We start from the raw sequence: 13,681 nt of genomic DNA, 5'->3' as shown, positions 1-13,681 counted from the left end.
GATGATTGGATGAGAGTTTGAAAGTGAGTTTGAATGCTGGTGGCGAGAGGGTTGAGCCAGATTCGAAGCAGAGTTGCCTATTTAGTGTGATGTAGGCCATTGTAGCAGCCATTGTTGAAGAGGAACGTTTTCATCTGGTGCCTAAAATATATATAATGAAGGCGCCAGGTGAACCTCCCTAGGGAGAGCATTCCACAAACGGGGGTGGGGGGGGCACTGTAGAAAAGGCCCATTCTCTCTCTTTTTTGAATAGTTTTTACTGAGTTTTTCATTTTTATCATGATAATAACAGTTGCCACCCTCCAGACCTCTCGTGGAGGAGGCACACGAAGAAGTGTTTATACATGATCAACATGAAAGACGTACATCTAAAATTGCTTCTAAGAAGCTGAAAGTAAAGTGGATGTAGTTAAGGCACAATTTAGTTGCCATTTAACTAAATGACATTATGCAAAACAATTTCTACACGAGTTGTGTTTGAAATGTTAAAGGCAGATAGCTGACCGTCTGATGGAACTGAGGAGACTTCAAGATGTCGGAAGGAGGTCAACGAATGATATCCTTGGGAAGCTCAACGCTATCACCTCTGAAAATGAGAAGATTTCACTTGAAAATACTAAATTAAAGGTAAGGTCATCTGCAAACCGCAACTGTAGTTATGCCAATATTAGTTAGGAGTTCCACTTTGGGAGAGCACCTTAATCCTTAATTTTAGCTATACATTTCGAGTCTTGCCTGTCGGGGTTAGTATCATAGCAATTTTACTGATGGTTAAATTGAAGCAGAAATATTTTCTCACCAGCTTTCTAAACACATTCGGAAAATTTATACAGTGGTGCCTTGCAAGACGAAAAGAATCCGTTCCGCGATTCTCTTCGTCTAGCGGTTTTTTCGTCTTGCGAAGCAAGCCCATTGACGGTTTAGCGGATTAGCGCTATTAGCGGCTTAGCGGCTTTTAGCGGATAAGCGGCTTAGCGGCTTAGAAAAAGGGGGGGAAGGGGAAAAAACCCGCAGGAACTCGCAAGACATTTTCGTCTTGCGAAGCAAGCCCATAGGAAATTCGTTTTGCGAAGCACCTCCAAAACGGAAAACTCTTTCGTCTAGCGAGTTTTCCGTCTTGCGAGGCATTCGTCTTGCGGGGCACCACTGTACCACTCTTATGTATGAATTACTCAGAAGTAGTTCCTTCAGTGGGACTGAGGTACAGGCAGATCTGTTTAGGATCGCGATCCTGGCCTTGTTATCTGCATAGAAACATCTTGGTGATAATATATGTAGTTTAGTTTTACTTATGCTACACAATTTTTGTTGTTGCGGCATTAACCATTTTTTGGTAGTACAGTACTTTTTAAAGCTGTCTCCTTTCTGTAGGCATCTTTTGCATCTTTGGAAGCGAGCGTTGTCTCGGCGGAAGCTGAACTTGTGGGCTTACGTGAGGAGGCGCAGCAGCAAGAAAATATAATTGAACATTATAAAAATGAGGCAAGTTGATGTCTTGGGCATGCATAGAATCCCGCTATCTCTTGCAGAGAACAGCACCATCACCAAAATTCATTCCGCTGGTATATTCCTAGGTCCAAACCAAAATATACTCCGTATATGTTCAGTCCAGACACTGAAGTCCAGCTCCAAGGGCCTTCTACTGGTTCCCTCACTGCAAGAAATGAAGCTACAGGGAACCAGGCAGAGGGCCTTCTCGGTAGTGGCGCCTGTCCTGTGGAATGCCCTCCCATCAGATGTCAAGGAAATAAACAACTATCTGACTTTTAGAAGACATCTCAAGGCAGCCCTGTTTAGGGAAGTTTTAAATGTTTGATGTTTTATTCTGTTTTTAGTGTTCTGTTGGGGACCCCCAAGAGTGGCTGGGGAAACCCAACCAGATAGGCTGGAGAAACCCAACCAGATGTATGTATGTATGTATAAATAATTATGTTTCATTGCATTATTATTATCATTATTCTGTTCGGAGCCACCCAGAGTAGCTGGGGAAACCCAGCCAGATGGGCAGGGTAATAATAATAATAAAATTATCATCATTTTTGTGTGTGTGCATATAATAAAATATTTGTGTATATAATTTATAATTCTTAAGGGGGGGAAACATACATAATTTTTAAAAAATACAATGTTCATATATATATATATATAAATATTGTTCTAGGTGGGGAAATTAGAAACGGAAGCTGAGGAACTGAAAGCCAGATATGAGAAGGTCATACATGAAGGCAAAAAACTAATGGATGGCAAAGATTTAGAAATTGATATGGTGAGTATAATATAATTTTAGTAGTTGTACCCCGCACATCTGGCTAGATTTCCCCAGCCCCTCTGGGTAGCTTCCAGTGTGGTAATTATATGTGTGGAAGTTCTTTTTTCACTTTCCTAGAAAAGACTATTCAAGATTCTCTGATTACAGTTTAACATAATGCATTATTTTACTTAGCTTACTGAATCATATTTACATGAAAATAGTTATAGAACTAGAGATAGGTCAATAGATAGATAATGTTATATTGATACACACACACACACACACACACACGAGACTGGCAAATATGTACAGACTTATATTCTGAGTCACATAGCAGCTTAAAACAACACCTGCTGCTCTCACAGTAAAACTCACTCTATATATCAGAGCTTTCCAAACTTTTCATGTTGGCGACACACCTTTTACACATGCATCTTTTCGTGACACAGTAATTCAGTTTTACTAGCAAACCGGAGGTTAAACTAACCCCTTTCCAGCCCCTGGAGGAACAAGGAGGACGTTTGTGCGACACACTGCAGCCGACACACTAATGTGTTGTGACACACAGTTTAGAAAGCTCTGCTTTATATACTTTGACACAGCTTTGTTATAATGTTCAGAAACTTTTACCTTAGCGTTTATTGTTCTTCTACTTTTATTTTTACGCCATTGTTTGCATGTCACGTAAACAAAGATCTATCTCAATGCCACCGTGTTTAAAACAGTTTAAATGAATAAAATGAATAAAAACTACAAAAAAAAACCCCCCTCACACTCTCCACGGTTGGTAACAGACCTAACTGAAAAAAAACTGCCTACTGTAGATTTTATCACAGGATTTTATGCTACATTAACCCTTTTGGGTACACCTCTCTCATATGCAGCCCGTATAAAAACATATGCCTCCTACAGTATATTTTGTCTTTGTTCAAATATGTTTTATATTTAGTAGTTTGAATATGGGAGAGCGTGCAAAATTACTCTCTCTTCTTTCTTTTTTTACTTCTCCTCCCCCCCCCCCCGACCCGACGCGGCTGCACAGGTGAGGGGCCAGTCGGAGGCTCGCTTGAAGGAGTTAGAACATGCCCGTGATTTACAGAAAGCAGCCGAAGGGAAACTGCAAAAGTGTCAGGAAAGCCTGCTGGCTTGCCAAAAGAGCTGTGTAGATAAATCCAAAGCCATTAGGGAACTTCAGGCTCAGGTGCTTGGAGGAAAATATTCTTTTTTTCCACAAAACATCTAAACGAGCGTGCGAGGAAGGCTGGGAAACTCAGCGGTTTGCTTCTTGGGATTCTTATTTCTGAGTAGTTCAGAAGGGAAACTTCTTGCCTGCTGAGGGCACTCCTGTCACCTCCCTGTTTCCCACAGCTCAAATGTTCCATTTCTAAAGCAAGTTGGTGCTTTTCGTGAGATTGGTTTGCTCGATTAGTTTGGAAGAGAGGCCAGTGTTATTTCCGGGCTCAATTTGAAGTGTTGGATCTGACCTCCTCAAGCTGAAAATGACCCAAGTCTATCGAGTATCAGGAACAGCCTCCCCTCTTGTGTGAACTTGTTCTCGTCTCTTTGCCAACAGGTGGGGATGAGGGGAGAGGGCCTTTGCAGTTTGCGGCACCCCAGTTTTATAACAGTCTCCCAAGAGACTCTGTCAGACTCCCCTGTCTGCTTTTAAGCGAGTCTTTAAGATTGTTTCACTCTGGTGGGCTGCACCTACCTGACTAAATGGCCGTCAGGATGGAGGAGCTTGCAAGGGGTGCTTCAGAGAGCAATTTGCTCCAGTGATGGCTAATGCTTAAGGGAGGCAGTTGCTTCAGAGAGCAGTTTTCTAGTCTCTGAAGCACCTCCCACCCTCCTTTTTTTATCTTCACTTCACTTCAGAAAATTGCGAGACCGTAGAGGCTTACGCCCTGGGTGAGAATATTCAGCTTTCCTATAAGGGAACTTTGTATGCATCTAAAACAAGTTTTTGTCATATATAGTAATAATAATAATAATAAATATTTATTTATACCCCGCCCTTCCCGGTTCAGAAAACCGGGCTCAGGGCAGCCAACAACAAATTTAAAACACTTAATTGTGATACAACAACAAAAAAATCATAAAATACAGTATAAAGGCGTGAATAACAATAAATTCAAAGTTCAAAAATCAATTTAGGGGAAAATCCGTCCAATAAACATTAGATGATCACCAGGGCTAGCTGGCTAAGTTAGTCCTATTTGGGCCAGAGGAGGCCAGGGGAGAATTACCATATTTTTCGCTCTATAGGACGCACTTTTCCCCCTCCAAAAATTAAGGGGAAATGTGTGTGCATCCTATGCAGCAAATGCAGGCTCCTTGGCTTCAGTGATAGCAACGCGAAGCCTCCGAAGTGCAGAGGGAGTGCTCCCTCTGCACTCCTTGGCTTCGCATTGCTGAAGCTGAAGCCTGGAGAGTGCGCACCGACCCCTCTCGCTCTCCAGGCTTCAGGGATAGCTGCCTGAAGCCTTCAGAGTGCAGCGCGAGTGCCCGCTGCATTCCGGAGGCTTCAGGTTCCTTTTGCTGAAGCCGGGAGAGTCTTGCTCTCCCGGCTTCAGCAAAAGGAACCCGAAGCCTGCGGAGCGCAGCGGGAACTCCCGCTGCACTCCGAAGTCTTCAAGGATCTTTGAGGCTGGCAGTGGGGGAAAGCAGCGCTTCCCCCTACCGCCAGCCCCACAATCTCGGGGGGCAGCGGGAAGGCCTTTGCGCTGCTCCCCGACCTGGTCTTTGGGGCTGGGGGTGGGGGAAAGCAGCGCTTCCCCCCGCCAACCCCAAAGAGCAGGTCGAAAGGAACCCGAAGCCTCCGGAGCGCAGCGGGAACTCCCGCCGCACTCCTGAGGCTTCGGGTTGCCTTCACTGAAGGCGACTGAACGCACCTTGAATGCACTGAACGCACCTTGTTTTAGAGGGGGAGAACAAGGGGCTCCGTTTCTCCTGCCGCTTCACTGAAGGGGCACTGAGCAGAGAGGGGGGGATTTTTTTTCTTGTTCTCCCCCTCTAAAACAAGGTTCATTCAGTCCTACGGTCGGGTGCATCCTATAGAGCGAAAAATACGGTAGCTGTGGGATCCCAGAGCGGGTAATCTTCATAAAAAGGGAAGGAAGGGGAATAAAAGATCAGGCTAAATTCACATTGAAAGCCACAATCTGTCTAACAGGCCCTGCGGAAGGAGGTTAGAGTCCTATTTCTTGGTTAACATTAATTCAGGGTTTTTGTCATGAATTAGTCCTGGTGATAAGTGATGTGAGGATTTGCAAAGAACTAGCACCTCGTTTTCAGCCTACAGTTCTGTGGGTTATGTCAGAATCCCTGCTTTTACAGGTAGTCGAGAACGACAGTTTCTTGAAACAGCTTGCTTTAGAAGAAGAGAATCGCAACATTCAGTTGAAATACGAAGACGTTAAAAGGTAAGTGTGACGTGTCTCCTGCCATTCAGAATTTCTTTCTTTTTCTTTCTTTCTGTCGTAACCTTACACTAACACTTGTACTTGACTTAAAAGAAAACTAGAAGAAACGGAACTAAAGAACAAAGAGCTTGAAAATCAGTTGGCAAGCCAAGAAGATTGTCTTCAGAAAACGGAACTGCAGTTCAAACAGAAACTTGCGAGCTATGATGCGTTAACCAGACAACTGGAAGCTGCTTTGGAAGATGGAAGGAAGAAGGTAGGCCTCGTCTTGAGTCTTTTGAGTATATGCATTTTTTAATGTACCTGTTGTTCATATACAGAAGCCCCCCCCCCCCCCCCCCGAGGCAGTTGCTTCTTTTCTCAAAACTCCATAGAGCACATGGTTTCTGTGAGGGACACTCTCTAGGCCACTCAATCCCTTCCTATGCCACACCTTCCACTGACTCTGCACCTTCCTCAACTGCTTTTGCCTGGCTGGAATGTGTCATTGAACTGTGGGGATAGAGAGGTGTTAGCATGCGGCCTTTCAACCTCTGGCTTTTGCCTGGCTGGAGAGTAGCCTACTGCAGAAAAGTAATCATATCTGTTGCACCACCAACTTTTGCCCCACCTACCTATGGCATGCAGGCCCCCAGAAGGTGGGCTAAGACATATACAGTGGTACCTTGGGTTAAGTACTTAATTCGTTCTGGAGGTCCGTTCTTAACCTGAAACTGTTCTTAACCTGAAGCACCACTTTAGCTGATGGGGCCTCCTTCTGCCGCCGCAGGAGCACGATTTCTGTTCTCATCCTGAAGCAAAGTTCTTAACCCGAGGTACTATTTCTGGGTTAGCGAAGTCTGTAACCTGAAGCGTATGTAACCCAAGGTACCACTGTAAAAACATTTTTTAAATGCCAAACATTAAAAAAAACATTTTACTGTATTTTTCAATGCATAAGATGCCCTCATGTATCAGATGACCGCTGTTATTATTTTTAACCCAAAATTAAGAAAACAAAACCCTGAAATAGATTGGCAGCAGAAAGTTGTTGAGCTTTTTGGGGGCAATCGCTTGTTGCTGAAGGGGAACCAAGGCGTAGGACGCCAAGGCAGAGCCCGTTTCAAACTGTTGAGCAAACCAAGCCGAGGAAGGTGAGGAGCAGGGCGGGGGGGGTGTTTACGGGGAGAGAGAAAAGGAAAGAAGGGTGAAGAGAGGTAGCCAAGGCAGCTCTTGGCAGCAGCTGCTCTCGCTCCAGTGGTTGAGCTGGAAGGGGCGGCAGGAGGCAATCCACTCACCAGCACATAGCTGGAAGGGGGAGGAGAAAGGGGGGACAGTGGCAGGAGAGACTGCTTCGGCCTACCCAAGCTAAAATGCCGGACATCTTTTTAAATACGGGGGGGGGGGACCCAATGCCCATGTCCCATGTATAAGACGCCCCCCCAATTTGTTACTAAAATTTTAAAGCAGAAAAAACCATGTCTTATACCTGAAAAAATACAGTAATTAGTCAAAAAGTTCCCTTGATTTATTGGGCAGCTATGTGTGCATGCATGTGGGACGCGAGTGGTGCTGTGGTCTAAACCACTGAGCCTCTTGGGCTTGCCAATCAGAAGGTTGGTGGTTCAAATCCCCGTGATGGAGTGAGCTCCCATTGCTCTGTTCCAGCTCCTGCCAACCTAGCAGTTCGAAAGCATGCCAGTGCAAGTAGATAAATAGGTAACACTGCAGCAGGACGGTAAACAGCATTTCCATGTGCTCTGGCTTCCATCACGGTGTCCCATTGTGCCGGAAGCTGTTTAGTCATGCTGGCCATATGACCCTGAAAAGCTTTCTACGGAGAAATGCAGGCTCTCTCAGCCTGAAGCAAAGTGAGTGCTGCAACCCCATTGTCACCTTTGACTGGACCTAACCATCCAGGGGTCCTTTATCTTTACCTTTTTTTAATGCATGCACAAGTATATGTGTGTGTGTATACAACACATGCAGGTGGCAAGCTTTCTCTCTCACTGGTTAGAACGCTTCTTCCAAGATGATGTCTGCTACGACACATGTGCAGATAACCTAAAATGGATGGGCAACTTATGATCCCACAGGTATTGTTGGACTCCCAGCTTCCATTGGTCCCAGCCCGCTTGACCAGTAGTCAAAGATAATGGGAGATGGGGCCCAAGATCATCAGCATGGCCACCTGTTCCCTGTCTCAAAAGTCAAAGAAATTATGTTTCCCACCGTTAGGCAAATTTAATTGCTCAATTAATTGGCTAGCAGCATACTCTTGTATATATGTCTACTTGAAAATCAGTCCAATGAGGCTTATTCCCCAGAAAGTAGATATAGGATTGCACCTTAAAACTCATAGGATGAATTAACTAAGATTTCTCTAATAGGGCAACCACTCCCTAGAATTCACACCTTTTATTTCCTCTAGACTTAGATTGGTGGGTCTGTGGCTGGGTCAGATCCCAGAAAAGGATTAAAGGATATCCTTTTTGGATCACAGAGTATTGTGTGAGAATAGTGAATCTCCTAATCCAGAATAGTTCCTCCTTTTGTGCAAATGCTAATTCTCAAAAAGTGTTTTATGACTCCCTAGAAGTCATACTTCACAGACTGAGCCCCCCCACCCCCCCATGAGACATAGTGGCACTGCAGTACAATAAGTTTTTGGATATTTCTTGAAGAATTTGAGGAACAGCACTAATGTATTTTCTCCTTCCACTCATTAATCTTTGGAATCAAGCCACTAATGACTCATTGGCGAGGGGAAAAGGTACTCTATACATGCCCCAAAGCATTCTTTTCGTATGACTGTTTACATATTCCAGGGTGAACACTGACATTGAAAATTGATTCCAGACCTTAGTTCTGGCTTAAATTATTCACCAGGAAAAAAGACCCACCTTGAACTAATCTCTGACTTAGGCTGGTTTCATACATTGATTAATGGCACTGTTGCCCCATGAAAACGAAAATGTGTGGGTGAAGCAGTCTCCCGTGGGGTTCAGGTAGTTTTTACAGTGGTGCAGTTAAAATTACCTGAACCACATGTGGACGGGATCTGTAGACAAATGCCTCTTATGTGAAGCAGAAGGTTCTCTTTGCAACTTGTTTTCGCCACCCCACCGTTGGTGTTTTCAAACACTAGCGAATGTATGCAGTTTTCAGTACGTGTATTTTAATTGAAAATACGCATTTCGGTGCACCATTATTATTTTTAACCAAGAGCTACATTGCAAAATCTGGAGAAATGTGAAAACCGAAGGATAACGATTCTGAATTCCCATAGGAGTCCAGGAAGTGCAAATCAGGTCCTTTTGTTTAAAAATGCAAACCAAACAAAACTGAGCATTCCTAATAAGGACATCAACCCCCCCCCCATTATAAAGCTTTCTGGAGGTGTTTTTCTTTGCCAGTTTCTCTATTTACATTTGGAATAGGCATCTTTCGTAATGTGCTTAAGCATTTTGGCAAGTCAGACATGCATTTGTCCAGGATATTAGCCCAGTCACTGTTGTTCAGAGACTTGGGACACATTCTCATCTAAGTGGTCCCCATGTTAGGCACCTCCTGGGGACATTTTTATTATTATAATAATATATTAATAATAATTTATTACTTATACCCCGCCCATCTGGCTGAGTTTCCCCAGCCACTCTGGGGAAGAGTCTCAGATGAAGAGCTCACTGACCGGGAAGACTTCTATATAGCACAGCAACCCCAGCCAGCGTGATTAAATATCAAGGAAGATGAGGAGTTGTAGTTCAAAACATCTGGAAAACTCCAGATTGGGGGAGGCTGGTCCAACAGGTACCAGAGTCCCATATACAAAGACCTTTAAAGGTCAACACCAGCATTTTGAATTGAACCCCAAAATGGACTGGGAGCTATTGAAGGTTTCAGAGCTGGCCTGATGTGATCTTGCCACTCAGTCCGTGTTAACAATCCAGTGCAGTATCTTTGTTCTGAAATGGTTGCAGTTTCTAGCCTGGCTTTAAGGGTAGCTGCACCACACAGTAATCCAACCTGAAAGTTACCAGGGCATAGATAATTTAGATTTGAATGAGGGAAAAGCATAAAGCCAGTCGCACAAATGTGGTATTCAATAAAGGTGAGATAATTTGTTAATGTTCATGTAATACTTAAACTAGTAGTGTTCCTCTTGATTAAAAAATAAGACCATTATCCTGCGATTCTTATCAGTACTCTGTTGATTGGTAAACGTGATCTTTCCCTATCAGTCTTCCTTTTATCATTTTCTCATGAAACACATTTCATCTTAAATGAAAACCTCACTGCTGTTAACATTTGGTATTGCAACTTGAAAGGTAAGGGTTTTGATTATTACATTTCAATGGACAGTATATAGGTTTGACTCTTTGTTGTCACAGTTAAAAGAGGAGGTGGAAAAAATCGCATCTAAGGAGCAAGCCTTTCAGATGAAAATATTGGACCTAGAGAATCAATTAAGACGGAAAAAAGAAGAGCAGAGGCACTTGTCTAGAAGACTGGATGCTGTGAGTAGACTCCCATTCCCTCAACAATTTTGTTCTGTGTGGAGCCAGGTCATCTAGTCTAGCTCTCTCTCTTTTTGCTTTAATGTTAGTTTTGTTATTTTAAGATTATTGTACATTTGCCTGCTGTTGTTCAGTTTTAAGTGGGTATAATGTGACGTATGGTTCTTTTATTACATTTTATTGTTACTGCATTTTGTGAAAAATTGTATACCAATTTGAAGGGGCAACTGTATCCTAAAATACGGCATCATATATCTGGTAAAGAAATGGTCTATTTCCCTTCATGCTTGGTGGAAGGATTGAATTAGATGTGTGCCTCTGCTGGTGGTGGCAGTTCCTCTTCCACTTGCCATACGGGCCGTGCCAGGGTGGAGCTAAAACAGCCCAGGTTCCAAGCTGGCCCAACTCTGTCACATGATGCACTGCTGTCACATGACGCACCAGCTCCAGGTTGCCCCTGCACCTTCTACCCTAGTTGGTATGCTCTACAGGGCTGCAAATACGACTGTGGCTCTGCACCCTCAATAGGTTTTGTTTTTGCCCGTTTTTTTCGGCAGTAGCAGAAGGCGCTGCTTGCAAATCTGTTGCTAGAGAAATTCTCTGTATGTATGAGTATGCGCAAACCCATGAGGAATTATCTGCTTGGGACAGCTCATTTAAGAGAGCAGCGGAAAGAAAACTGCTTAACAATATTTGTACATTTAGCTTGTCTTTTTTCTACTGCCGTGCATCTAGCCGATGGTTTGGGAGATTCCATCAGGGAAGCCATATGAGCCTGTTAACCACAATCACAGACACAGGGCCTTTGGTACCCTAAAAACCATCAGATTTGCTTTGTGGCATCAGCTTCACGAAGCAAACAGAATCTTATGCTGCAGTAACATCTGTTAGCCTTTACGAACATAGGAAGCTGCCTTTGTACCAAGTCAAATTGTTAGTCCATGTACCTCAGTATTGTCTTCTGCATGCAAAGCCTGTTCTCTACCACTAAGGACACGTGTGTGGGTGTGGTGTGTGTTTGGAGTATATATAATTTCTTTCCCCCCCAGCTATCGAAGGGATCAGTAGCTTCCCCCATCTGCGACCTTTAATTTTAGTTTTGTTAACTGCTTCCAAGCATCCCACTGGGACACATGGTAGATAGGAATCGTAGACTGCAGGATACTTCTTTCTCTAGCAGAACTCCCTTTCTTTCCACATTTCAATACTGGTATATTACGTTTTAAGCATTTTCCACTTCAAATTTTACTTAGGCTGACAGTTCAGAATAAATATGAAAGCAATAATATTCATGCATAAGTAGAGTGCCGTTGAGTTAACACAGAACATATTCTTAATTCATCTCACATCCATGCAGACACACAACGTGTACATATATATATATTTATATTGGGAATACGTTATGAAAAGGGAAATACAGAACAGATTGTTGAAGTAATTTGCTGGAAGTAGGGTTGAATTGTAAATAGTTACTAACAAGGCCCAGAACTGCTTAAACGTGTATGATTGTTAGAGGGTATCACAATAATATAAAATAAGAAACCCAAGTCCCAAGAAAGTAATTTGTTTGATCGCTTTTAACCAGAAGTGATTACTACACATAAAAATAATGTGCAGCCCTTACAAATTCTGGGACAGTTTTGACATTTATTCTAACCACATGTATTTTTAAAGATTATGTTCTAGTAAACATAAAAGCAAATCCTAAGAATCCCGTGTAGATTTTATGGGGCGGGTGAATTATGAATGGATCCAATAAAAGTACTATCAATCATTTTGTTTTAACAAGTACCTATGGTACCAAAAACATAATTTAAATTGGTTACAGGTGCAGTCTTTTTTTTTGTTTTTTGTTTAAAAGAAAAACATGACTTCTGGGATTGTAGTGGATGATGATGCCACTGTTGCCTTTTCGTGAAAAGTTAGGTCGAACCTTTAGGATTAGCTTTTGATGGGGCTTTATAGCCATGTTTTCAAGTGGAAAGTTGGTTAGAGATCAAGGTTATTTGGGCTCCCCGGTGAAAATAGGTTGGGTCTCTTGCTTGGGAGAAAATATGTTAAGATTTTTGGGACACCAGGTGCATTTTTTCAAGTATCGGATTTGAACTGATAAATAATAATCATAAAAATAATCCATCTTAATAGGTGTCCATCATTCCTTCTCTTTCTGATACTCAGGTGTGAGTGCCAATGCTTAAGTAATTAAGATGGCGCCATTCAAGCACAAGGCAGAGATTTCAGAAGCCCCAGCGAAGCCCTGACGTTTGTAGTGAAAATACATTTAAGGGAGGAAGAAGTCCAAAAACAGTCCAATGAGAACTGAGCATGGAATGCTAACTATGGGGAGGAGCACAGGGAGGCAGAAACCAGATGGGAAGGAGAAAGAATTGGAGACTCCTAGCAGAGAGGATGCTGATTCTCTGGGATAGTAGGCAGGATGAGTGTTCCACCATTTTGTTGTAGGCCTCACTTGAGCTTATTGCTACAGTTTCTTTGTTTTTTTCCCCCCCTCAGAGAGAGAAACATCGTCAAATGTCCTTGAAGGAGTTGGAACACAGCCTTCAAAGATCAGAAAACCAGAACCAAAGTATCCAGAATTATGTGAAGTTTCTGAAAACATCCTACTTAACCATGTTCGGTTGAAGTTTCTCGTTTCAGCAAGTATCTCCGGGGGGGGGGGGGGGGCGGCAAGCAAACCATGGTAAAGCAAGACTTGGGCACAGCACCAGACCATAGTTTTTGCAAAACAAAGCCACGATGGGTAAACCAGCAACAGGCGTTCAAACAATCCATAGTAAATCATGGCTTAGTAAACGAAGCCACAGTTTCAAAAAATCCTTTGGATTGTTTTGTTTTTTTGCAAAAAAATTAAAATAAAACCCTTTGCAAATCAGTTACAACTAAGAAAACAGGCAGCTAGTAGAAATGTGAATCTAGAGTATACTTGTTCATTACTTCTTATTTTTTACTGAAATGGTTTTTAAAGGACTCAACTCCTGATAATTATATTGGTTTCACTAAGTTTTCTTGGTTTATTGACTATGAAAAGTCAACACAGACTTTGGTTTTACATTTAATTTATAATAAAAATTTGAACATTTTCCTTGCTTTATTTTTCATACCTGCTGTTATTCTCTCTCTCCTTCCTTCCTTCCTTCTAAGAAGAAGAAGAGGAGGAGTTTGGATTTGATATCCCGCCTTTCACTCCCTTTAAGGAGTCTCAAAACGGCTAACATTCTCCTTTCCCTTCCTCCCCCACAACAAACACTCTGTGAGGTGAGTGGGGCTGAGAGACTTCAGAGAAGTATGACTAGCCCAAGGTCACCCAGCAGCTGCATGTGGAGGAGCGGAGACACGAACCCGGTTCCCCAGATTATGAGACTACCGCTCTTAACCACTGCACCACACTGGCTCTCATGCAGTGCATCTACTCTGATGCAGGGATGCTTCTCACATCATTCCTTCCCTAAACCAAAACAGCCTTGCACCCTGATGCTGATCACTGTATATGA

At 42.9% G+C, this 13,681-nt stretch overlaps 1 protein-coding gene across 6 annotated transcripts in view; it reads left to right on the top strand.

Moving 5' to 3' along the window:
• The window catches only part of ODF2L (outer dense fiber of sperm tails 2 like), a 34,219-nt gene extending 20,949 nt beyond the window's left edge, over positions 1 to 13,270 (top strand). For 5 of the 6 annotated variants that reach the window (XM_079981341.1, XM_079981337.1, XM_079981340.1 and 2 more), the window contains 8 exons: positions 492 to 627; positions 1,372 to 1,482; positions 2,162 to 2,266; positions 3,294 to 3,452; positions 5,588 to 5,673; positions 5,767 to 5,929; positions 10,044 to 10,169; positions 12,684 to 13,270. In XM_079981341.1, coding sequence (XP_079837467.1) covers positions 492 to 627; positions 1,372 to 1,482; positions 2,162 to 2,266; positions 3,294 to 3,452; positions 5,588 to 5,673; positions 5,767 to 5,929; positions 10,044 to 10,169; positions 12,684 to 12,812 — 1,015 coding nt within the window. In that variant the 3' untranslated portion in view covers positions 12,813 to 13,270. The remainder of the gene's footprint in view (positions 1 to 491; positions 628 to 1,371; positions 1,483 to 2,161; positions 2,267 to 3,293; positions 3,453 to 5,587; positions 5,674 to 5,766; positions 5,930 to 10,043; positions 10,170 to 12,683) is intronic. The other variant, XM_079981339.1, reaches the window with a different exon arrangement.
• Positions 13,271 to 13,681: the final 411 nt, after the last annotated feature.

This window comes from Podarcis cretensis, assembly GCF_951804945.1.
Source record: "Podarcis cretensis genome assembly, chromosome: 6".
Lineage (NCBI taxonomy): Eukaryota > Metazoa > Chordata > Lepidosauria > Squamata > Lacertidae > Podarcis > Podarcis cretensis.
The sequence above is the reverse complement of the archived record's forward strand: the minus strand, read 5'-3'. Positions and strand labels throughout refer to the sequence as shown.